Source organism: Macrotis lagotis, chromosome 1 (genome assembly GCF_037893015.1).
Source record: "Macrotis lagotis isolate mMagLag1 chromosome 1, bilby.v1.9.chrom.fasta, whole genome shotgun sequence".
Lineage (NCBI taxonomy): Eukaryota > Metazoa > Chordata > Mammalia > Peramelemorphia > Peramelidae > Macrotis > Macrotis lagotis.
The window spans coordinates 53,211,637-53,238,683 of record NC_133658.1 but is presented as its reverse complement, the minus strand read 5'-3'; the positions used below and the strand labels follow the sequence as shown (position 1 = coordinate 53,238,683).

Here is a 27,047-nt window from a genome sequence, read left to right as displayed (position 1 = left end):
AGTTTTATATTTAACCTTCATATCATATATGTCCCTGCAGTCTCTCCCCACTGCTAGATGACCTTGATGTTTTCTCTGCATACAGTAGGTGCTTAATATCTAGCTTGCTATAACTTTTCCTAAGAATCAGAGGATCATAGAGCCCCTTTGGAGTCTCTTTTTCCTACCTGGCTTATTCAGGGCTTGGAGCCTAAGATGGCAAGCTGGATGATGGATGGATGGGTTTAGGGGGCCAAGTAGGGAGTCTTCTTGGCCCCTTTCCACTCTTGTCTCAGGGCTGGGTCTACAAGGGTAGTCAGAGAGCTGCCACTGCTAGAATCAGACTGCTTAGGAGTTCACTGGACATTGGGCAACGACCAAGATGAGAAAGTGTTCCTCATTTAATTTTGGAAGCACTGATGTGAGCCAGACTGTTTTTACAGTTACTTTGTGTCCCCAGGGCTTACCAGGGATGCTTGTTAGTAGATTCATTAGAAGTCACCCCACAGAAGGCTTTAAGTATCACTTGTGATTCTATTTGGTCCATCTGATCCCCTGGCCTTTTAATGACATACTAATTTATTTTCCTGAGAGAAGTTACAAGGTGTAGGAAGTATCTGGGGCTCCATATTCTACTTCACAGTCTCGGGCAGAATGCAGGCCACAGAATGCTCCTCTCCCACCCCTTGCCTTTCTTTTATCAGATTCCCTTCATTCTAGGCAAAAGAAGCCTCTGTGGGGAGGCAAGGCCCTTAGTATGAGAGGCAGAGGGTGACTGCCAGAGAAAGGCTGCCAAGGGGCAGGTCTTGGCAGCATGGCACCTCCCACTGCCCCAGCCCTGCCCTCTTTCCTGGATGTTCATGGCTCATGGATGGGGCTCTTGTCCAGACAACATGCCTGCCAAGCAAGGTTGGAGAGTTCTGCCCCCCTTGCCTAAGCCTTCCTCTTCCCACCTTGTGTGATATATTGAGGAACCTCAAAAAGAGAGCTGGCCTAAAACCTCTTTTTTAGTCTTTCAAGTGCCTTCATCACCTACTGCAGCTACAGACGAGCCCTACTTTTGGCAAACCCAATATGTGGCAATGCCGAACAGATAAATTAAAGACAAATTAACGACTTTACAGGACAATGTGATACAGGATTCCTTTGTAGACAATTAAAAACTCTAGGCTTTGATGGACAGAAATGTTTGACATGAAGCCTGTGCTGGATCACAAAGCCGGGGGAGTCCACAGGAATGTCCCTCCAGAAGGCCACCCGCCACGGGCCCAGTGGACGGTGACCTTCGTGCCTGTGTGTGTCCGTGTCACCTTGGGTGACACGCCAGGGCTCTCTCTCCCTGACAGCAGGCCCCACCGGCCGGAGATGAGGACTCAACCCCCAGAGAAAAACCAGGAGGGCAGGGCCGGGAATGATTCATTCTCTCTTTCTTTCTGGCAATGACGGTTTCCATATTTGGGGTGTCATTTGAAAACTTCAATTTGTGCCTGAGCAATTTTTTTTTTTTGAATCCCCTTTCGCTCATATAGTACCTCGGCGGCTCTTTTCTTTCTTCTCTCTTCTCCCACCTCAGCTATCAGATGAAAAGCCGGCACTGCATTAGAAGTCGCATCCCCTTTTGTGAAGCAATCTGCTCCTATCCATCTGATGTGTCTGAGGAGTGAGGACGGGTCTATTAGAATCTTTCCTCTCTTAAAATCTATCAGGGCCTTATCCGCCCGATCTGAAACGGAAAGTCACTCCATCGCCATTGTGTCTGTATTTTCTTTCTCATTATTTTCCCTCTTTCTTTTGGATCTGCCAACCTCCCCCTGGCCTCCCCCTGGCCTCCCCTCCCCCTCGGCTCCCTGTCTTCCTCCCCTCTTCCCTCCCTTGATATGATGTGGGCTCTCTTGCTATTAGTATTAGTAATCGGGTCCGTGGAGTTAAACAATCTCCCGTAATCTATCAGCGCCTTATCTGGTCCATCGGAGAGCTGAGAATGGCCCGGCCCAAGAGATGGCGCCGTGCTTTGCTACTGATAAAGTTACAGAGTTCAGCCCGTGATGAATGTTAAGTAACTACACCCCAGTTAGATAGGATATGGACTTGGCAGAGGGAGCGACTCCGGCTGAAACCAATCTCTCAGATATCAGCCGAGCTGTTTTTTCTCAGGCCCCAGCTCTTTCTTCCCTCCTCCTTCTTTTTTCTCCCCGTCTGTCTTGCCCTCACCTGCTCTACCCCCTACCCCCATCCCATCCCAAAGCCTCACCCAGCTGGCCCCAAGATCACTTATGAAAGGGGACCGAGGGGCCCTGGCACCTGGGGCCCCTGTTGGTGGCAGGATGCTTGGGGGAGAGAGGTGAAGGTAATTCACCCTCACCTGCTCTTCCCCCGCCCCCCAATCCCAAAGCCTTACCTGGCTGGCCCCAAGATCACTTATGAAAGGGGACCAAGGGGCCCTGGCACCTGGGGCCCCATTGGTGTCAGGGTGCTGAAGGGAAATTCATCTTCACCTTCTCTGTCCCCCTCTATTCCCTTCCCTCTTACAGTTGGATATCTTCTGGTTTGGGGGGAGTCCCACCCAGTGTTCCAGGTAGAACCCCTGCCAGGTGCTTCCAACTTGGATGGGAGACTGTTATTTGGAACTGTTTCGGTGCCTCGACCACTTGGGTCCATTCATTGACAGGGGCAACCAGGAAACAAGGGCATCCCTTGTCTTCAAATCCACAGTCCAGCTAGCCTCCAAAGCTTGAGTTCCCCCCCACCCCCACACCCACCCCTTTCTCTGACTGTTAGCCACCTTTCTATCCACACCTAATCTGTAGACCCTTAGATCAGACCTTTTATTTGGTTGGAAGTTTTAGGAAAAGTCTTAAACTATTAAGAGTTACCTAAAAGAAGAAAAAGTAGCTTTGAAAGGCTCCCTATCATCACAGAAAAATCTTTTTTTTTAATGTATTTTTGTTTTGTTCAGTATTTTCCAATTTCAAAAAAATATACATTCATTTAAAAAAATTTTAGTTCCAAATTTTCTCCCTTCTTCCTGCTGCTTTCTTACCCTTTAAGAAAGCAAGCAACAGGATATAGATTATTAAACACGTATCACTGAAACTCTTAAAGGCGAGGAGGTTATAAGGGGCAGCCCTATGTATTTGGAAGCTGTATTATGACCTTCAGGTTCATAGGACCATAGAATTAAAAAAAAAGGAAAAGAACTGCAGACAGTTTATTCTAATTATTAGTAAACTGAGAACTAACCCCCAAATAACCCAGAGTGACTAATAAAAGAATGAATGATAATGAAGCATTTATTAAGGGCTTACTACACAGTAAGAAGGTATGCTAATACAAGCTGGGATTTGAACTTGGGTCCTTTGGATTCCAAACCAATTCTTAAGATTCTATGTTTCTCTTTCTCTACAAGCAGTTTATTCTGACCAGGGGGAGTGAGAACCAAGACCCAAGGCTCATGATGGAAGGGAGGAAGGTAACCTTATAGGACAGGCCTGGGGTTTGTCATCTCCCCTGAGCTCTTCCCTCTCTTGGTCCTTGAAAAGATAGCCAGCTGGGTAGGGGCTGGGTTTGGTTACCTAGCAACTGTCCTGAATAGACTCTGGGAACTCAAGGGCTGGAAGAAGCCTGGGAAATTATCCCTATTGTTTTCCATTGGAAGAAACTAAGGAAAAGAAAGAAAGGAACTTGTCTGGGTTCATTGAGGCAATTTTGTGGCTGGGTCAGACTCGAACCCATGTCTTCTGACTTCCAAGCCAGTTTTTTTTCCCAATGTATAACATTACTTTTGTCTAAAGTTACTTGGAAAAAAGTGTGTGTGTGTGTGTGTGTGTGTGTGTGTGTATGTGTGTGGGGGGGTGGAGAGTAAGGTCACTCAGTAGCCAGAGATGAGAACAAATCACCTCCTCCTTACCCACCCTCCATTCCTAGGTGGGTGGGGGGGTTGATTTTGTTTTTTATTTTGTACTTCTAGAAAGCCACCTCCAGGGATCTGCAAATCTTCCAGCCCTTACTCTTGGCCAGAAAACTCCTTGGGGCCCAACCTAGGGTCCAGGATGTCCTCCCAGAGGGACAGGAGGAGGGCTGGTCCCCATGGAGGAAGATGGAAAGGTCTTCAGCAGTTTGGTTTCCCGGGCCCACGGTGGGCTAGGAGGGACTGTGGGAGGACAGGCTGGCCAGGGCAGTTAAACCCAGCCAAGTTCCGTCCGTGGGTAAACGGGGTTGGCCGCAGCAGGAAGTGGGTTTTGCTGGATGGCAGGATATGGGCACGAATCCTCCTTTAAGCCTAGTGATTAGCCTTTATCTGGGGCTTTCATCTTCTCCTCATTCATCCCCCCTTTGGATGCCTCCCACCCACCCTTTTACTGGTTTTAATTGAGGGATGGGGAGGGCGGGAGGGATGAGTGAAACACCCTAATACTGCTGAGGGGGAGGGTATCCCCATCGCCATGGAGACCAACGGGAGAGGTCAAGCTCGGTTTATCTTATCCTGATAGAGGAGGGTTACTAATTAGAGATAGGTACCCTCTTCTCTGGGCTTGGGCTGGCCTAGACATTATCAGCTTTTCGCACCAGACTGATATTAAGACTATCTAGAAAGACGGCCCTTATCCTGCCCCCTTCCCTAACCCCATAGGGTGCTTCACCCCATCTCTGGGCTGATATGATAGATAGGCGTGACCTCCCTAGGCCTCCCTGAAACAGGGAAGGACCATTAAGTCATTGGGTGGAACACTGGCAAAGGAAGCTTGTCCTTTCACTAGTCTCTTGCTGCCCCTTGGATAGTCTTTGGTTCAGAAGGTATCCCGGGGCTGAGGTGGAGTCTGAATAACTCTTACCCCCCTCTCCTGATTCTGCCTATACCCCATCACCCATGGGAGGCAGCATGTCTCTCCTAGACAGAGTTGTGGCTCTGGAGGCAGAAGAACTGAATTTCTAATTTTCCTCCTGTCCCCCATAGTCGCTTCTCTGTGGTCTCAGTGTTCTCATCTGTCAAATGAGGGGAGTGGGCTAGGGAGCCTCTTTTGGCTCTCAGTCTGACTCTGATCATTTTGCTCCATGTTTTCTCTGTCTCTCTCTCTGTGTGTGGTGAAGCAGTGGAGGGTTGATTTTGTTTCACTAGTTTCTAAGCCCATCTTGCCCCTCTCCTTCTCATTGGACCATAAAATGGTAGTGTTCCAAGAAACCTCTGAGATCACTTAGGGTAGATTAGCTCCATCATTTTATAGGAAGGTGGTTCAGTGGTTGCTAGTGAATTCTTACTTCTTCCATGATCTTGGACTAAACACTTCACCCTCCCATAACCTCAGTTTCCTCCTATGTAAAATGGAGTTATTCATATCTGTACTACTTACAAAGCAAGAATGTTGTAATAAAGAAAAAAAAATTGATGAACCCTAGGGTATTATTTCTTATTCATTGGAAGACTGAGGCCCTGGAGAGAGTAAATAGCCCAAGAGTGAGCACTAGCTCCCAGGTCCATCTCTAGCCTCTTAGTCCAATGTTCCCCTTCCCATACTTCAGTTTGCCTCATTCCCTGGGCTCCATAACCTTATGCTGCCAGTATTGGTAGGTGGGAGAGCCCAGAGAGGCCCTGCCTAATCCTAGAGACTTGAACTTTGGGTTTGAGAGCCCCTAAAACCTTCCTCCTTTTCTTAGAATTTGAATCTGACTCACTTTCTCCCTCTATTTAAAGGTTTGAGTATTTTCCCCTTGTTCCATTGTCTTTGTATTGTCCCCTAAATCGGGTAGCACTTTGCTTGGTCCCCCCCTTTCAATGCAGAGCAAGTGGACAGCTCTGGGTTAAAATGCCAGACCCTCCCCTCCCCTTTTTTCTCTGCCTTCTCTTCTTGCTGGAGATCCAGTGAGAGACCCTTATTGTCTGTCTCACCGAACCATGGCTAACCTGACTCCAACTCAGCTTTAAGATGCCCAGAGAGGGTAGAGAACTGGGAGGCTTCTGGGCCTTTCCCAAGCTCCTTGAATCTGACATCTTGAGGCAGCTTGAATCTGACACATAATATGTGCCTTCCTTCCTACTTCCCTCCCTTCCCTCCTTTTTTCCTTCTTGTAGTTTTCTTTTCTCTTTCTCTCTTTTTTATGTTTCCTTTCTTACTTCCTCCCTCTCTCCCTCCCTCCCTCCCTCCCTTCCTTCCTTCCTTCCTTCACCTACCTAGACTCCATGGAAATTACTCCTTATGTTCTATTGGCTAATGCTTAAAGGCTTACAGAGCACCTTCTTCAAATGGAAGAACTAATTACCCAATCAACAAGGATTCATTTTTTTTAATATTAAATAGTAAGCCTCTATCACACCAACTCCCACCTGGGTATCTGCAGTGCCCACTTCACTCGTATCCCAACTGCCCCCGCTCATGCTGTTAGCTCTTCATAGCACATCCCTGATCATACCCTTCCACTGTCTACACAGGGGACTGCCACAAAATCAAGGTCCCAACTCCCACACCAGCCTGGCCCGCTTACCACAAATATTTTAATTCTGTGAATTTTTGTCTATTTTCAAAGGAATTCAAGCTTTACATGAGGAAACTTGCATGGGATGAAAGGGTGTTGCCCAATAGTTAGGGATTGGGGAAAGGCCTGTATCCACCAGCTGGGGCATCCTCATTGGCTATCAGAGCGGTATTGAGAGGTGCCAGTCATATCTGCTTTGGGAATCTCCATTTGGTAGCTATGGGGAATGATGAGAGAGACTAGAAACACGGGAGGTTATTCTAGTAACACAATTAAACAACCCTTTTATTTAAGGGCTTTATTAATGTATCGGGCACCTTATTAACTCTTAGAGATACAAAATAAAAAAAAAATGAAGAGGGTTCCTGCCAAAAAAAAGGGACTTCTATTCCATTGCCGGAGACAACTGGGACATCAGTAAGCATCAACAGGAAAACAGAGGGGAGTGAAGAGGGTAAGTCTGAAGTCCCTCTAGATGGGTGACCTCAGGTCCTGAGCTGGGGTTCCTCTCCCAAGTCACTTACTTATGAGTCAACAGGTCTGGGATTTGTCTGTCAATCATTGAACATGCTTTACGAAAAAAAAAATTATTAAGCACCTACCAAGTGTCAGGCCTGTGCTGAGATAGAAAGAAAGACAAAAACAAACAGTCCCTGCTCTGGAGGAGCTCCCAATCCTGTGGATGAGATAATATGCAAATAACTGGGTACAAATAAACTGAATGTAGGATAAAATTGGAGATAGCAATTTGAGGGAAAGCACTGGCCCTAAGGGGATTGGGAATGACTACTTGTAGATGGTGAGATTTTACCTGGGATTTGCGGGAAGCCTAGATGTGGAGAGAGAGCATTCTAGGCTTGAAGAACAGGTGTTCTTGACCAACCTCAGGTCAATGCCTTCCCTGAAACTTCTAGTCTTAGAGAGCACAGAAAGGTAAAGTGAGTGGTTAGTATGTGGTAGAGGTGAGAAGTAAACCCCAGGTCTTCTTCCTGCTTCCTTCATTCGTTGTTTGTTGGTTTGTTAGTTCTTTCCTTCTTTCCTTCCTTCCTTCCTTCCTTCCGCCTCTCTTCCCTTTCCCCTCCTTCCTTTTCCCAGTCTATTGGGTAGGATACCATCATTCATGATAGCAGATTATCTCCCCAACATCCTCTTTTGTGGTATCCACAACTATTAGAGTGTTAGTGCTTAGCAGAGTGGATGGAGGCTAGCAACCCATCTAGTTGTTTCTATAGGTGGGTCTTCTTCCTTTTAGCTCTAGGCCCCCAGTCCTGGATTTGCCTGATGAATGTAAATAAATGATTAAGAAATCATCAGATAACTGGCTTGTGACATTGCTGAGATATCTGCACTGCTTGCATCTTATTCTTTGCCCTGATTTTGGACAGGTAGATGTGAACCATAGGATAGAGAATTTGAAGAACTTTTCTTTCAACCCCCACATTTTTACAAATGAGGAAACTGAGGCTCAGAGAGTTTAACCACTCACACCAATGTCAATTAGCACAGAATGATGGCATTTGTTGTCTAGTGCTTTTGAGGCTGTATACAGACAGGACCAGGAAATGTGAATGATAATGCTCCCTTACTCCTTTTATAATTTACAGTATCTCTGCTCTTCCCAATAATCCCTGCTGAAGTAGGTAGAGCAAGTCTTCATATTCTCACTTTGTAGCTGGGAAGACTGAGGCTTACATAAAGTTAGGCATAGTGGGCAGAACACTGGCCCTGAAGTCATGAGGACCTGAGTTCGAAACTGCCTCAGACACTTCCTAGTTGTGTGACCTTGGGCAGGTCACTTTTCCCTGACTGCCTTGAATCTAAGACCACCTTCAGTCACCCTGATCCTTATCTGACCACTGTACCCAGATGATTTGGGAGGAGAAAGTGAGGCTGGTGACTTAGCATAGCCCCACCTCACTCAAATCCAGTTCATCTGCTTGTCATGGCATCACCTTCTTGATGTCGTAGTTTTCTTCAAGAATGAAGGACAGGGCAGCTAGGTGGCATAGTGAATAGAGCACTGGCCCTGGAGTCAGGAGGACCTGAGTTCAAATCTGACCTCAGACACACAATAATTACCTAGCTTTGTGACCTTGGGCAAGTCGCTTTGCCCCCCCCCCAAAAAAAAACCACCTTAAAAAAAAGAATGAAGGACAAACCTGAGTCTTTGCTCTCTCTCTCTCTACTATGCCATGCTTTCTGCTCATATCTGTGATCATCTTAAAGTTCTGCCTCTAATCCCTCATGGAAATTTTCTTTTTCTTGGCCTGACTTCATTGTCACTGATTTGGATTAACTTCACCCCATTCTACTGAAAGGTCTCTGCAGACCCTGACTGGGATTTGGAATAACTAGGGGAGGAGAAATGAAGTTTGTACCTCATAGTTTGGAGGGAGATGTCTCAGCCAGCTTTTAACTGAGCCCCTTGGAAGAGACTTTAACCTGATCAGAGCAGGAGCCCCTCCCTCCCCACTTCCAGTTGAAGCCTAAGAGATAACGTGAATGATGGGCAGGTGCCCTAGAACCAGAAAGGTCTCCCCCAAGCCTGAGGCCCCCTCAGTAGCTCTCCTCCAGTCCCTTTCTTCTGGCCTTTCTCTATAAGCTTTCAAGATGAATTCAGGGTCAGAGGCTGGATAAGAGGCTGAAGGAAACCAGAGAGATTGAAGAATAAAGGCATTATCACTTTCTCCCCAGCTGGATGTATCTGGGGCTCTGGCTTTGTTCACTCCCTCTGCCTTTCTTGGCTTTTTTCTCATTGTACCTTAGGCCCTCCTACCCATTGCTTCTGGACCAGCTTCAGTATGGGGACTTGTCACCACTTGTATTTTCTGTGGGGTTAACCCTTCCTGAGAAATGATGCTTTCTCTCTCTCTCTCTCTGGGCTGAGTAGAGTACCCCAAGTCTTGAGTTCATTTTTATGTTTTCCAGGGAGATACCCATTAATTCCCAACATAGCCCCTGCCCTCCAGACAGTCTCCTTACCCCCTCTAGCCAGTCTTGCCTCAACAACTGTGCCTTTTTCCTCTGTCACCCTAGTCTCAGACAAAATCTCACTTCTACCAGAAATTTCCATTCTACTATGTTTTTTCTTACCTTTTGAACTCATAGCACTTATCCCTTTACTAAGAAACATTGTGGATAAAAGACTTTACCCCCACTCATTAAACCCAGAGTTCAAATTTTGCCTCTGATACTTATTAGCTATGTGATACTAGGCAGGTTGCATTTAGAAATAATTATGTTTATATTTGTAATTATAAATATAAATACATTTTCAATTGACTTAGTTACAGCTTCAGATAATAACCAAATTACAAGCTTAGCTATGCCACAAGATTTCAATGGATTCCTGAACTCATCAAGGTGGATAATAGAACAAAAAGGCACTTATTAAGGACCATATGCTAAGCACAAAGTTGGCCCCTGACCTCAAGAGGCTTATATTCTAGAAGAAGCCAAGAGTGCATTTTGGTTTAGAAAGTCACAGGAATGGGGAAATAGAGCAATAAGGAAGTAGGTGGATACACTTATTCTATAAGCAATGACTGCTTTGATTTAATTATGACTTCAGAACTGGAAATCCAGGAAGGTGAGGAGAGGAGCGCAGGGGTTGGGGGCAAACAAGGGAAGGTGGTGAGGGGGGATTGGAGTCTCAGAAAAGTAGTGACATATTAGGGTAAAAGGAAGCACGACACAAGCTGGTTCCATATAGTAGGAAATGGGAACAACAACATAATGATAATTATGATGCCAGCTCACATACAGCATTGTGAGATTTGCTAAGTGCTTTCCATACATGAGTTTTTTCCTTTGCTGGAGGATCTTGATTCTGTCCCTGTCTTTTCATTAATTCCCCCTGGAGAATGATGATAATGGTGATGGTGGTGATGATGGTGTTAGTGGTGGTGATGGTGATAGTGTGGGTGTTGGTGAAGATGATGGTGGTGGTGGTGGTGATGTTGGTGATAGTGATGATGATGATGATGATAAGAAGGAAGAAGAAGAAAATAAGCATTCTCATTTTATAGATGAAGAAACTGAGGTAGATAGAAGTTGAGTGCTTAGAATCACACAGCTGGTAAAATACCTTAGCTTGGATTTGAACCCAGCTCTTCCTGCCAACAGCTCCAGTCCTCTCCCTATAGCTGCACTGCAGTATACATCTTCCTCTGGTTCTTTCCATCCTTCCTTTCTCCAGCTGGCCACTTTTGCCAGCTTTGATATTACAAACTTGATTGTAACACTTCATTGATAGACCTGAGAGCTAGTCTGGGTCCTTCCACTCCCATGCCCGGCAAGGCAGGACAAGTCAATTCCCATCTCAGAGTCTCGGTTTCCTTATCTGTAAGATGGAGTCTTTTCTGGTTCCAATTCTCTCTGGTTTTAGAGCCTCCTGCTCACTTTTCATGCAGGACCCCTGAGGAATGCTTGCTTCCTAGCTCAGGGAACAAGAAGATGAGAGTTTTCTCCCGCTTCAGCTCTGACTTGATATATTTCCAAGAAGCAGCTTCCATGCTGTGTCCTAGATCCAGGGCCCCCAGTGGACTTCATCTGTCATCGCAACTACCTGCCGGGGAATCAAGTGTCCTCCTTCATCAGGAAGCTCATTAGCCAGGAGAGATTGGCTCTGGGTGGGTGGAGGCAGTGATGGTGCCCCCATTCTCCTCACCAGGTCAAGTCTGGGCCCCCAAGAGACTGGAGGGGTGACTGACTGTAGCTTCTGTGATTTTATTTTTTTAATCCTCCTAGTCCCTTTGCTAATGTTTCAAGGACATTCACTGATACTATTTCTCAGCTAATGAATCTGGCAGGGTACCTTCTCCTTATCCAGCCCAATAGAACTGGTAGCAAAGAGATGCAGGCCTGATGGTACCTGGATCCAATCTACCTTTTGGCCCCAGTTTCCTCCTGTGTAAAACGAGGGGTTTAGACCCTCAAAGGGCTTTTTCAGCTCTGATTTGAGACCTGAAGATCCCAACTTGATGAGCCTAGAATCTGGCCTCCCACCTGAACCCACTCACCTTAAAGTTGGGATCACCTGGGCTTTGAGGGCAGGGCTTCAAGGTTGAAATTTTTTTCTCCTGTTTTAAATATTATTTCTAAGCATGGAAGGCTTGACTATCAAACCACCAACTTCAGAATCCTAGACAAACAGCATTTCTGAATCTTTTAAGAGGTTGACCTTGGAAGGGGGGATCATTTGACAACTGAGAAAACAAGTCTGGTCTAGGGCAAATGACTTGCCCAAGGTTCCTCTAACACAAAGCATCTTTCTGGCTTTGTTTTCCATTGGAATTTCACTGGAAGATTTAGCATTCCTCTGAAAGGAGGAAAGGAAAAGGCTCTTTGCTCATATCTCACAAGGATAGCAAAACTGAGAGGAAAGCCCTGACATTAGCTCTGTCAGTCACCACTTTCTTTTGACTTCATTTTTCTCATTTGTCAAAAAGAAGGATCTGGACTCAGTGAAGCCCAAGACCTAAACCCCCCAAATCGGGGTGCTGCTCCTCTTTCATCATCTTCCTCTTGCCACCTTTCTCTTTCCTTTTTTCTTCCTCATCAGTGTCTTATCTTACTTCTTCTGCCCTTTCTGGTGTCTGAAATTAGAGATCTATTTCTTGAGTGGAGCAGACTTCTACCCATCACATTCTCCCTTTTTCACTTCATCCCCACCTCCCTCTTTTCTCTCCTTTTCTCTTCCCCTTTCTTTTTTCCCTTCTTCCCTCTATTGTTCCCTTCTCTCTCCTTTGTTTTCTTTCTTTCCACCTCCCTTTTTTCTTTCTTCACCTGTTTCTTTCCCTCTCCCCCTCAATCTTCCTCTCTCTCTGTCTCTCTCTCTCTCTCTCCCCCCCTCCCTCCCTCCCTCCCTCTCCCCCCTCCCTTCTGCCTCCTCATTTTCTTAGGTGCCTTTTCTCAAGGTAGGGAACTAGGCAGCCCTTTGCCCTGTTCCAATGGCTTCTACCTCTGATCTCTGGTGGGAAAGTTTGAATCTGTTGCTATTTTCTGCCTGTTATCGAGGCCCCTTATCTCTTAGCTCTTGTCTGCAGGCCTGCTTTTGGAGAGCCCAGGGTCTCTCTCTTGGCAGACTAGAAGAAAAAAAGACCTTCTCTTCCCCACCCCTTTTCACTTCAGTGGCCAGGCCAGATGGAATAAGAAAAGAGTTATTGTTCAGATGCTGATAGAAGTTTAATTTGAGTGAAATGATCAAACCATTACCTACAGAAATAATCCTTTTGCTGACCCTGGGGCAGAGGGAATTACCTTGACCCTTTCTTCCTCCCTTCTCTTTCTTTTGTCTCATCTCCTCCTATAGGTAGGTGCATCCCCAGCTTCCCTGAGAAGGGTTTGAACCTCTTGGAAGAATAGTAACTACTGTCTACCCCAGACCTCTGCTGCCCCACCCCACCATCTGCAGTCTTCCTTTCTTTCTCTCCCTCCTTCTGTTCCTAATCCCCAGGGCTCATAATGAGTGAATGGGCTTCTGAGGTAGTAATTAGGTTCCTGGAGAAATGTAGGAGCTGGTCATTCTTCTGCAAGTGAGTATTTCATGATGCATTAGGGATTATAGGGATTATTGCCTGCTGTCCCCAGTCTAGCATCATTGATGTCAATCCACCAATTTTCTTCCCTGGTTCTTTCCTTGAAGTGTCTCTTTAAGAGAAAGCAGGAGGGAAGACTAAAGAAATCTAGAGATTCCCCAAACCTGGGACTCAGCAGAACCTCGTGGGAAGGGGGAGATACCTAGCTCTAGTCCTTGTGGAGGAGGGACCCAAAAAGGGTCATCCCCAACAATATTAAAGGAGAATGGAAAGTTGTGCTTGCCCAATTGTATGCTGAATGAGGTAGGGGTGGGGTAGGGTAGGGAAGTTCAGGAGTGAAACCCAAACCACAGTAAAATATAATTGGGAAATGCAAAAATAAAGACACCTTCAGAATTATGTAATGAGGAGAAGGAGGAAGAAGCTGTTTTTAGTAAAGAAAACTATGCCATCATTGGCCATGACCAAAAATATATGACATGTTTTGTATCCTGAGTTCATCATCTCTCTGTCAAGAGCTGGGCTACCATTCCTTTAGAATCGTGCTTGGATGTTGTATTGATTAGAGTTCTTAAGGCTATCTATGGTGTTTGTTTTTACAGTGTTTTTGCTGAATACAAATCATTTTCTTGGTTCTGTTCTCTTTACTGCCTCAGTTTATTTAAATCTACCCAGATTTCCCTAATGCTATCCCTTTCATCAATTCTTATGGCACAATAGCATTCTATTACATTCATATGATATAATTTAATCATTCCCAAGATGAACATTATATCCTTCCTAGTTTCCTATTCTTTGCTACTAGAAAAAAAAAAGAGCTGTTATAAATAAAGATGACCCTACAGGTTCTTTTCCTCTTTCCCTGATCTTTTTTGGGTATAGGTCTAGGAACTAATCAAAAGGGGGCTCTGGGTCAAAAGGCATTCACAGTTAGGTTATATTTCAGAAGGGCCACCAACAATGCATTAGCGTAGCTAATAGAGATTAGCTATTTTTGATATCTTTATTTTGCAACAGAAACCTCTGAAGCCCAGAGAAAGGGCTTCTAACTGGTAGCAGCAGTAGGAGCAAAACTTGAGTTCCTTGACTTCCACTCCAGTTCTCCTCTAGTGTGTGAAAGGGTTCTTTAAAAATCAAACTAAAGAAGGCTCAGAGAAAGTAAGAAAGGTATTGAATAAGAAAAATTGACTTTGAATCCTGGCTCTGCCAATGATTACCTTGTAATTTGGAGGAACTCATTTTTTTAGGCCTATTTCTTCCTAACAGGCATCATGATGTGAAGAAGGGATCATTGAGTGATTTTGAACATGGGTCCAAATCCTGGTCCTGCTGTTCATTATCTGTGTAATTTTGTGGAAGTCTCTTCCTGTCCTTGGGCCTCAGTTTCCCTGTCTGTAAAAGGAATGAGTTGGACATGATGGCCTAAGGTCCCCTTTTTTTTTCCTGTCAGATCTTAAAATTCTGATCAATTAACAAAGGGTTTTTTTTATTGTTTTTAGAATTTTGCAATTTTCCCCCAATCTCGCTTCCCTCCTCCCACCCCCCAGAGAAGGCAGTCTGATAGTTTTTACATTGTTTCCATGCTATGCGTTGATCAAAATTGAATGTGTTGAGGAAGAAATCATATCCTTGAGGAAAACATAAAATATAAGAGACAACAAAATTACATAATGAGAGAACTTTTTTAAAAAAATTAAAGGTAATAAATAGTCTTTGGTCTTTGTTTAAACGCCACAATTCTTTCTTTGGATATAGATGGTACTCTCCATCTCAGATCCCTAAAACTGTCCCTGATTGTTGCACTGATGAAATGAATGAGTCCATCAAGGTTGATCATCACCCCCATGTTGCTCTTAGGGTGCACAATGTTCTTCTGGTTCTGCTCATCTCGCTCAGCATCAGTTCATACAAATCCTTCTGGGCTTCCCTGAATTTCCATCCCTCCTGGTTTCTAAAAGAACAATAGTGTTCCATTAATGTACATATACCACAATTTATTAATTCCCCAATTGATGGACATTCACTCAATTTCCAATTCTTTGTTACCACAAACAGAGCTACTATGAATATTAGCAAAGGGGATTGTTGCTGTATGCTTCTCTGTTTAGGGACAGGCTGAAAAACCAAGACTCCTCTGTCTTAAAAGTCGGAGGCTGAGAGGGAAGAAGGCTGATGATGATGCCTATAACCTCAGTTTAGTAGTAGATGTCTATTCGTAGGAGACTTATTACGACTTAAGTCTCTTCTCCCTTCATCTTTCTGGACCTCAGTGTCTTCAAATGTAAATTGGGATAGAATCAGATGAGATGATCTCTTAAGGTTCTTCCCAGTGATCCTGGTGCCTAATACTATGACTTCTGACCAAAATTTTAGAACAATTAAAGGAAGTCCCACTTCACTCATCTATCCGGTAGGGGACATATCTTGAAGTTGGTGGGTGGACTGACTGGAATTCATTTTTCCAAAAACTGATTTTATTACTGTCCCCATTTTGTAAACAACTTAACCAGTCGTTTTATGAAGGCAAATCAAATCAGCATATGGTTCAGTCAAATACATCATGCTATAGCAGGGCCATTTACAGTATAAAAAACTCTCTGAGAAGAAATACCTTTTATTATGTTCCTCCAGCATCTTCTCTGTAATTATAGAAGGCTCAGTTTAAATGACTTACCTAGGGTCCCACAGTCAGTATGTTATCAGGCAGAATCCGAACCCAGCTCTTTCTGAGTCAGAGGTCATCTGTCTTTACTACAACATGGGATCAGCTTCTCTTTTTCAAATGAGCAAACCAAAATTCAAATAGGTTTGGTGCCTTGCCTTAAAAAAGTGCTGACAGAGACTGGAAATAGAAATCAGTTCAACAGAGGTTTTGGCAAATTCATGATGATGAAGAGGTTTAAAGGAAAATAGATAGTTTTGAGGACACAACTAATCCCTGAGGTTGTCTTCACAGGAAGCAATGAGGATATGGTGTGGTTAAACCAACTCACTTGGGGAAACTGAGGCTGAGGGAGAAAGAAGGACTTGTCTGAGCATCCATAGCAATTTAGGAGCAGAGCTGGCACTGTGCCCCTTCAACAAATAATCATCCCTTTGGTCATGACTGCTGATGCTGCCGCCACTAGTGCCAGTAATGATAATGAATAGCAACAGTGCTCAATTATTTCATGATTCCATCCATGCTTGTACTCCTGTCCCCAACCCCCAATCACAGTGCCTGCCATAATTTGGTGGAATATTGTCAGTATGACCTGAAGAGCCCTGACTTGGGACTCAAGAGACCTGCATTCTAATCCTCCCTCCAATAATCAATGTATGAGTTGCTGCTTCTTCTGAGCCTCGGCAAAATAGGGATGATGATACTTACCCAACTCATCTTATAGGGATTCTTTAGGGAAGGAGGAGAAGAAAAGAAGCATTTATTAAGTGCTTACTGCATTCTAGGCAACAATCTCTGCTTATAAGATTGAACATCAGCCTTGGCGTGAAGCACCAACTGTGCCAGCTACTCTGATAAGCACTTTATAAATATCTTATTTGATCCTCACAATCACAAGTACCTCCAGGTAGGTACAATTATTATCCTAATTTTATTATCCTAATCCTGAGACAGACAGTGAAGTGACTTGTCAGTGGCTGGATTTGAACTCAAATCTTCCTGACTCCAGTTTAGATGGATAGAGCACTATCTCTAAGGGAAAAATATTTGTAAAATAAATATATTCTTAATAAATACAAAGTTGCTGAGTGCAAGTAACTTGACCTTTCTAAGCCTTGGTTACTCCATCTGTAAAATGACAGTAATAATCCTTGCTTTGTCTAATTCCTGCAGTGATACTGAGCATTGAATAAGAAAATGATGGGGAAGTGTGTGGCTATTTTCATGGAATTCTCCCTTTTCTATCCCTTTCACTCCCAGGAAGGATGCTAGGGACCTAATCTCACTTGCTATTTCCCTAGCTTTACAAATGAGGAATTTGAGCAAGAGGTCAGTTGGACAGACCCTTTTGGTGGTAATGATGGACTATTTCCTGGGATACTCTTTTGAGCACCTGATCCCCTCCCTTTTCCTCTCCAACATAAGTCCCCATGTCCATGTGGGGTGATGGATGGCACAAAGCCCTTGATTTCCCATTCATTCCTAGGAACTCCCCTGATTTCTCCTTCTCATCTCCCTCCCACTGCATTGTCCTGCCCCAAACCTGTGAGGCATGAGCTCATGAGCCTGCCCTGGGAGAGGTAGGGCAACATTTGGGGAACTGGGGGTTTGGGGGAGAAATAGCACAGGCCGGCAGGGTTAATTTTGTCACCACCATCTGAGATCAATGTGAGGGTTTTTTTTTTTTTAACAATCGCAGTAATTTGAAAAAAAAAGCTAGCCTTGTTATCAAGAAAGGAGAGGGAAAGGGAGAGAGAGAGAATAGTTAATCGTCCAAGCGGAGTGTCTTGGAACTGAGCTTTTTGGCTCATCCCCCTCTGTAGAGGCTGTCTTCGTAATTCAGTTTTAAAGCATGAAAAAAGGGAGTTGATGAAATTCCACTATCAGCACTGAACCAATATGCAAAATATCTCGCCCAAAATCAAATAGCTATTATGTTTTCATTTCCATTTCAGCGTATTTGCTTAATGAAGAATAGACAGATCAGGCTGGCAGAGGGAGCCTGCATGGGGTGATAACTGAGCCAGGCTTCCAGCAATCCCAGAGAAATGACGCTCTCATCACTGTGGCCATAGCCAGCAGCTAGTGGGCTGCTGCTGCGGCTGTCCAGTGCCTGCTCTCCCCCACCATTCTCTCTCTCACCCACCACTGGCCTGTAGCCCCAGCTGTGTGAATTGAGGAGGCTGGGGTATTTCCTTCTTGGCAGAGGTGAGGTGGCAAGGGGAAGAACAGGGATCCAAGTGTGTCTGGGACTCCAGACTCTGCTCATGCATTCATTTATTCAGTATTAATTTATTCAGCACATGGAGTGACCCATAATCTCAGTTTCCTCCTTAGTAAAATACTTTGAACTCTACCCACCCCCTAGCAATCTCTAAGCATAATTTGGAAACTTTAGAGTATGCAATTTATAGTCTTAGAATTACTTATAGTCAAATAGTCTGAGTCAGAACTTGAATCCAAGAGAAGTGTGCTATGCTGCTTCTGCCTTAGTGAAGAGGAAACTCCTCAGAAGGATTTCCCTGGCCCAGTGAAATCATGGGTCTAGCGCCATCCCTGTCCATCTCAAATCACAGTAGAAAGAGATCTGAACTGGGAAACATAGATTTAGAGCTGGGAAAGGAAATGAAGGGACATTTAATCCAACCTTTTTATCTTAACAGATGAAAAAAAGAACACTCAGAAGTTTCATTAGTTGCCCAGGGTCATGTCACTATTCAGTGGCAAAACTAGAATTCAAACCCAAGACATCACACTCTAAATCTGATTATCTTTTCTCTGATGTCATTTCTGTTGGATTCAAGAACTGACTCTGAGACTATGTATATGCTTGGGCAAGTCCATTAGCCTTCCAAAGAGCCTCCGTTTCCTCATCTCCAGAAATGGTGAAGATAATACTTTTACTACCTATTTCATTTGGTTGTCATAGAGAAAGCTTTGTAAGTCTTAAAATGAAGAAATAGGAATTGCGGCAACTATGGAATTGTTGCCTGTCAGTTGCTAGGATCTTGTGATCTTCCCTGGGGTCTTGTAGGTTGAAGGATGTTGGGGAGGGGGAAGGAGATAGTAAAGGTATTGGAAAAGTTTTAGTCAAACAGAAGGTGCACATATAAATATTGCTATCTTCAGATTGTTCTGGGCTTATGGAAGAAGGTTTAGACTTATTCTGCTTGTCTCTAAAGGACAGAGCTGAGAACAATGGGTATAAATTACTGTTGTTTTTCATCCATGTCTAACTCTTTATGACCCCGTTTGGGATTTTCTTGGCAAAGATACTGGGGTGGTTTGTCATTTTCTTCTGCAGTTCATTTTACAGATGAGGAAACGGAGGCAAGCAAGGTAAAGTGACTTGCCCAGAGTCACCCAGTTAGGAAGTGTCTGAGGCTGGATTTGAACTCATGAAGATGAGTCTTTCTGGTGATAAGTTTAATGCTCTATCCACTGGGTGCCACCTAACTGTTAAATCACAGGGAGGTAAATTTTGGTTCAGTTTAAGATAAGGACCTCCTAACAATGAGTGTTCCCCTTGAAGTATAATAAATTGCATTGAGTAATAGTAATTTCCCCATCAGTGGAGGTAGTTAATTAGGGACTGAAAGGTCAGAGAATTTCAGGGTTGAAAAGGTGTAACCCTTTTGACTGTCTTGTCCAACCTACCCCAAGTGTTGTAGAGGAAATTCTTTTTCAGCTATGCTAGTCTTGAAGGTTAGAGCCCACTGCATTCTCATCCCCTGTTGGCCAGTTTTGGAGAACTCTGATTGTTTAGAATTTTGTAAGGGTTTTCCCTGGAGCTCAGACAGAATGAGAAAATTCAAGTCAGAATTCTCTTCCACTAGCTCCAAAAGGATGTTGGGGTAGGGCCTTAATGGAGCTGCCAATTGGTGGGGTGTAGCTGGAGCCATGGGGAGGAAGGCAGGGGCCAGGCTCTGGAATTGCTCAGCATCCTTGGATGAAGGAAAGGGAAGAAGATGGGAGCTGGCAGCCAAATTCCCAGCCTAGTTGGGACTCCCCAAGAATCGAGGGTGAGTGGGGAGTTGGGCTTGGGGTGGCAGGTGAACAGGCCTGTCACTGTCCACAGGTCCAGGAGCTGGTGATTGAGAGACTGAGCCATATCCAAGAGGGTCTGGAAAGGAAAGGAGCCCAACTGGGTGGGCCGAAGTCAGGACCCATGGAGATGGGAGATGGGAGATGGGTGGGGGAGAGATCCAGGAGCAGGGACCCGCCCCTCTTTGCTGGGGGTTGGGGAGAGGGCCCTGGAGAAGAAAGCCAGTTAATTTTCTCCAGCAGCCAAGAGCCGGGAAGGCGTGAAAGAAGAAATTAGCCTAACGATGTTTCATTTGTGGAGAGAGAAACGATTTGTTAGGTGGCGATTGTTTCTGGGCATTATCAGAGTCTTTTTAATTGTGCTGGAACTGAAATTAGCAGAATTAGAATAAATTGCCTTTCCTTCTCGGGCAGCCTCTTTATTCACGGTTATTGTTGTCTGCTTTGTGTAGATTATAGGGCCCTTTGTTCTCCCTGTAAATATTCCTGCCTGGAGTCAGAGAGCAGCGAGGTCTGGAGACATTTTTACTGTGTGGCTTTTCCTCCCTCTCCGTCGTGGCCAGTCTCCCCAGCTGCATTCCGAAGAACAGAGCTAGACATAGGGCTGCTCTACTCCGGGGTCTTCCAGTCCAACGAGGCTCACAGAATTAAGCCACTTCCCCAAGGGATTCCCCTTAGTAAGTGGCAGGGCTGGGATTTGAACCCTGGCCCCCAGGTTGCAAATTTTCTCCACTGTGGAACTGGCTTCACCATTTGCCATGTTCTAACAGTCCTTGTTCCTGTTTTTTGGGTTTTTTTTTTTTTTAGTTTTTTGCAAGGTAGTGGGGTTAAGGTTAAGTGACGTGTCCAAAGTTACACAGATAATTATTCAGTGTCTGAGGTCTGCTTTGAACTCCGTACCTCCTGACTCTGTTCCTGTATTTCACTGCAACATGATGGTTCTTCCTGAAAATACAACCCACATTTCTTTTTTTTTTAATTTATTGATTTATTTATTTAAGGCAGTGGATTAAGTGACTTGCCCAAGGTCACACAGCTAGGTCATTGTTAAGTGTCTGAGGTCAAATTTGAACTCAGGTCCTCCTGACTCCTGGGCTGGTGCTCTATCCACTGTGCCACCTAGCTGCCCCCAACCCACATTTCTATAGCACTCTAATGTTTACCAAACATTTTATTTTTGAGTCTTGGCTTTTTCTAAGTAAAGGACTAAGTTTCCAAACCTTCTCTTCTCTACTTTCTCCATCATGAATCCATCTCCTTTTTCTGTTTCATGGTTGATGAGTTGGGTGGTGGAGGAATGGTAAAGCCTTCTGGGAAAGTAACCTGCAACTGGAGCAAACTCAACTTGTGTTTATGATCAACTAATTAATTGTTCTTCAGTCCCACTCCTGTGATTTGGGTCGAGGCTAGCAGATGAATGGTGGTTGTCTATAACCAGCCACTGGAGGCAAACCCAGACCTGTTAAGTCATGGTAAACATCACATGGATTGGCAGGGATGGGATTGCAGGCATCCCAAGAGGAAACTGTACTCAACACCCTTAGGGGTGGCATCCACCATACAGGCATGCAGTTTTCTTGGGAGTCCTCACTGCCTTCCTTCTTTCTTCTATTTAATTGGAATTCTTCTTTGAAGAACTGAAATTCTTCCGACTTTATTTGAAGTAAAGAATAAAAGCAGGAGACATGTTGTCACTAGGGGAGGAAGTCTTGATCAATCAAGGAAATGATATGGAAAACCAATGAGGAACCCTGGGGTGACACAGTCTGGCTGCCTTATATTTGAACTGCATTTATCTCTGGTTTTCTCTGGGGCAAGTGGAATGGAGATGATCCTCTCTTCTGAGAATGGAGCCCAAAGGGTGCTGCCTTTTCCAGGAGCTCCCTTCCTCCCGTTCTTGGGTCATCAGGGAAGCGGAGATTCCCTCTGAGACAGTCTTTAACAAAGCAGATAATTATTATTCTCTACAGAACTCAGCATTGTTGCCACTTGTTACTGTTAATAATAATTCCTACTTTGCTCTTTGCTCCAAGGAGCTGCAGGCACTTCTCGAAATATTATTATTCCTGTCTTGCCATAAATTAAGGTGGAGAAAAGAGAGGGAGGGGAAAAGGATGCTTAGGGAGGAAGTGACTTGCCCCAGGAGGGCTACCTATGCCACCTTGGTCCACACCGTAGTTTCAATCCAAAGAAAATTAAACATCCTAGCTACCTTCCTTGGTGATCATAACTTTAAGTAATTTAACATCTTTTTGACTGGGATGATTGTCTTTTCATTCCATTGGTTCTGTACAGTTCATGCCTACAGACTGGCGTTCCATAGTCTTTTCAGTTCTAACATATTTCCAAATTTGTGGCGTTCTGCAGTTACCAACTCATTTATATCACCAAAGCTATTTCCATACTCCAAAATTCTCACCCTTTTATAGTCTCTCATATACAGTTGTAATTAGTATTCCAAGTGATTACTAGCCAACGTTAAGCAATGAATATCCAACATCATCAGTGCAAGAATGATACGTTCAAACACATGCAAGAAAAACCACTCTCCTTTTAAGGTGTGAGCTTAAATCAGGAAAAAAGACAGTCATCACTTAAGTGAATGTTGGTATGTACATTGAACATTAGATAATGCTTTGGAATAATGTTGGAGATTAGCCCAGTATTAATTATTAAATTGGGCATGCAGCATCATAAAATCATTAAACATTAGCTCTAGGAAGAATGTGAAAGGAGGTCAAATTTAACCCAGATCAGCTTTCTTTTTATACATAACATAACATGGACCTGAACTATTCATACTGTTGTTCTGTTTCTCCCAAAGCTGCCCCTGCTTCCATTTGCCAGCCCAATGAAAAGCAGCAACTGAAATGTGAATTCTTGGGATGTTGGGACACAATGGTGTCTCAAACTAGTAATTAGCCGTTTCCATCCTTTGTGGAGTTGGGATACTCTGAGTATGTGGACACACCCCCTCAGTCCCCCATTCTCTTTTCTGTATTCAAAAAAACAAAGTGGGGATTTTCATTTCTTTGCTAAATGTTTGAAAGATTTCATTTGTAGCTTTCAAATAACTGGGAACAATAAGGCTAGGGAATGCTTCCTTAGGCACTACAACCCAACAAATCAGATGGAGGTTTTGGATATAAGGGAAATTATAAATGTGGGGGATTCCTGTTCAGAGAATGACCTCTGGGGTCTGCCTACTGAGATTTGTGTCTTCCTATAGAATGTAGGTGACTCAGTGAAAACCTGAACCTAGGACCAGGAAGACCCAATTTCAGATCCAGTCTCAGACATATCAACTGGGTGTTACCTGGTTGAGTCACTTAACCTCTGCCCCAGTTTTCTTAGTTGTAAAATGGGACTTATGATAGCACTTACCTCCTTACCGGGGTTGTTGTGAGACTCAAATGAGATGATAGTTATAATGTCCTTTGTAAACCCTAAAGCTTTATATGTAGGGTTACTCTTACTATTTACATATAGTACCTTGAATTATACTGATTTAGGATTTTGGAGCATCAGAACTAGAAGGGACCTTCTATGTGATACAGTGGATAGAGCGCAAGCCCTCAAGTCCTGTGTTCAAATCCAACCTCAGACACTTGACACTTACTGACCACGGGCAAATCACTTAAATCTGATTGCCTCACATCCTGGGCCATCTTCAGTTGTCCTAACTCATATCTAGTGACTGGACCCAGATGTTCTAGAGGAGAACGTGAGGTTGGTGACTTAGCACAAGACCCCCTCACTCAAATCCATTTTTTTGGAGGATGATACTTTTTATTTTAAGAAATATTTTATTTATTTTGAGTTTTACAATTTTTTCCCCTAATCTTGCTTCCCTCCTCCCACCCCCCCACAGAAAGCAGTCTATTAGTTTTACATTGTTTTCATGGTATACATTGATCTAAGTTGAATCAGATCCATTTCTTATGCATGACACAGCATCACCTCCCTGATGTCATGGTCCTCTTCAAGAATGAAGGACAAACATCACATCTAGTTAGTGGAAGGGATCAGGACAGAAACCAAGACCTGGGAGTCCTATTTCTTTGATTTCTCTCACCTACTCCACAGTTTGCCCATGTGTATAATCTACTAGGCATTAAGCACCATGAAAGCCAGGGACCACATCACTCTTTCTGTATCACCTCTCAGTACTTAGCACAGGACTATCTCCATAATAGACACTTTTAAATACATTGTGGAAAGGCCAGGGTTCAAATTCAGCCTTTGCTGCTCATTTCCTGGATGACCCTATGTCATGCCTGTATATTTAAAGAAAAAAGAAATAGGGGCAGCTAGGTGGCGCAGTGGATAGAGCACTGGCCTTGGAGTCAGGAGTACCTGAGTTCAAATGCAACCTCAGACACTTAATAATGACCTAGCTGTGTGGCCTTGGGCAAGTCACTTAACCCCATTACCTTGCAAAAACAAAACAAAAAACAAAGAAATACATATATAATGTGTGTGTGTGTGTGTGTGTGTGTGTGTGTGTGTGTTAAAGGCTAAGAGCTGTGACTTCTTAGACATTTCCATAACCAGACCTACTCTGGGACCCTTCAAGTGGCTCAACTTTCTTCAGGAGTTTAGAGCATCTTCTACCCCCACCTTTTTGTTTGCTGGAAACATGCACCATTCCTTGTGGGGTGGAGTATGGCTTGCTATGGTTGTTTTGGGTAGTTGGTAGATGAGCTTTGAGAACAACAGAATGATCACCACCTAACCAGATTCCCTTCTCTGTAGTACATTTGATGGAATTTATACTTGGTCTTGGGCAAACTCAGGTTTGAATCCTCTTTCAAACATGGAGACAAGTCACTTAAATTCTTTGGACCTCAATCACCTCATTTGAAAAATGGGAATGATATCATCTCACCTACAAGCTCTGGAGAATGAAATGAAGTGATGATGTATATTGTAGGCTGTTGCTGTCACTCCCTCCCCACACCCCCACTTCCTTAGACTTTGACAAATTGAGCAAAGGACCCAAGACATTCTAGTTCTTTTTGGTAACCTGTCTTGATGGGTCTGCCAACCACTGACTGCTCTAAACCATTGTCCAATCTTTCTCTATTTCTGTCCTTGTATCCCCATTGTCTAATATACTGACTGGTACATAGTAAGCTCTTAAATAAATGAGTAGTGATTGATTTCTTCAGCCTGAGCCTCTTGGAGTCAAATGCTTCATAAGCTCAAAAGAGCCAGAAGAACCTTAGAAGTCATCTGTCTAGTCCATCTTCTTTATTTTTGTAGTTAAGGAAACTGAGGTCATCAGAAAAGCAGTGACTTGTCCAAAGTCAAGCTTCCCAATCCAGCTCTTCCCATTATACCATAATACCTGATGAGGAAGCACTTCCCTTTTTTTGTACGAAATGGTTGCTTTGATTCAGTTTTAGCTGGGAGGGCATCAAGCATTTTAGGGTTCAGGACGTGGTCAGTTAGGATGTCTTCTCCTACCTCTGAGTTTCAACTACATCCTGTGTCAGCATTGCTTTTTGGTCTTTTTGGTCTATTCCCTTGCCCATTTTGCATATTGTACAAGTGGTTCCCCCAGGGTTCTACAAGATCCTAAAGATAACAAGCGTGAGAATGGTTCTGTGTTGGGCCCTTTGGAATACCACTGCTTCATGAGTGCCATTTTGATTTTCTTTTTTAAAGGTTCTCTTGGTGACATGGAGGAAGGAGAAGACAATCAGGCCGAAGATGCTAGCCAGTCAGAGAGAGAGGGAGGAGCTTCGGATCTTGAAGCCTCAGGAGAGTGTGAACCCTTGAGCCCTCCCTGTAGTGGTAAGTTTCAGCCCCTATTCTCCCCACCTAAAATCGGGCTAGTCCTTGTCCAGGGTATCTTCAGGAAACAGAAGCAGGTTCAAAAGGGCTTCAAGCAGCACATCTCAAAGAGTGCTTGCTTCATGGGTCCCTTTCAGAGAGTTCTACTCATCAAAATGATTTTTGAGAATAATATGAAAATATCATTTGCCTATTAAACTACTCCTTTTGCAACTACATATCTGTGTAAGACCAGGTTTTCTTTGTATGCTTCAACTAAAGCTACCTATTGTACCAGATCAAATGAAGGCAGAAGCAGATATGAGAGTCCTGCTGTCTTCTATTAAGACAGACATTAAAGAGATTTGCAAAAATATATGAAACAATGCCATTCTTCTCATCAAATTTTCCTTGTTTTGGAAAATATAGTTATTTGTTCATTAAAATGCTAATTTATGCTAATATATAATTGACTTATTTCAGATAATTTAAAAAAATTAACCCATTTTAATATCTACTTTGGTAAATATCAATAAATACAATGGAATGCATTGATAACTAGCTTTCCAAAAAACAATCACCTACATGGTCCACTTTATATCAGCATGATTCCCATTTTCTCCATCACCCTGTAGTCTACTCAATCAACAAAATAATAAACTAAGGCTTGATTTGTTCCTCTCAGGACCAGGATGTGTTAGCTTCAACATATCCCTGTTTATAACTCATCAAAGCAAATGCTCGTGGGGTCCTCCATAATTTTTAAGAGTGTGAAGGGGTTCTGAGGCCCCAGAAGGCAGAGAGAACCTCCAGATTGTTAACTGTTAGAACTAGAAGAGACTTTTGGACGTCATCTTGTTACATATTTTGCTGCTTTCCTTGGCCTGGGGAGCCTCATAGAGGACATGTAGACAGTGACCTCCTCTGTAATTTAGATTTAGGACTGGGACACAGACAGATTAAATAATTACCGAGCATCACAGAATTGGGATTTGAACCCAGGTTTTCCTGAGGCCAGCTCATTCCAAGGATGTTGACAACTGGGGGAAGGGAAGGACTTGTCCAAAGCCCCACAATTAGGGTGGCCAATATTGGAAGCTGTTGTTCCTGATCCCCCCCTATCACATGCTCTTCCCTTTTACCATGACTTGTCTGAGAGGAAGGCAGAGACCTTATGAACCTGGGTCAGTTACTTCTGAATTCCAACCTAGTACGCAGGAAGTGGTAGTTATCTGGGGTTTGTCCTTCCTTTCTCCCTCATAATGGACTTTTGAGTCCCTCCCATCCATCTTGGCCATTAGGCATGGGGCCAAGTGGCTGGCACCTTGGAGGTTAATTGGAATTTATCCCCCTGTGCCCTGCCCAAGAGCTCTTTATTAATTACCCTTAAGGGACTTTTCTCCTCCTTATAACCACCTAAGATAGGAGTCTAGTCCGGAGAGCTTTAATGAAGAGAGAAAAAACCAAATCACTACATGGGCTCATCAGTCCTTGCCAGTGATCTTCACCCTAGGGCCAATGGCAACACCCATTGGTGTTCCCCAGCAGTAGGAGTAGGTGATCCTTTGCCTGTGTCC

General features: G+C 43.9%; 1 protein-coding gene across 1 annotated transcript in view; it reads left to right on the top strand.

Annotated features, from left to right (window-relative positions):
- The window catches only part of ZFPM1 (zinc finger protein, FOG family member 1), a 193,050-nt gene that overhangs the window by 48,608 nt on the left and 117,395 nt on the right, over positions 1 to 27,047 (top strand). The window contains 1 exon segment of the mRNA XM_074201367.1: positions 25,363 to 25,491. Coding sequence (XP_074057468.1) covers positions 25,363 to 25,491 — 129 coding nt within the window.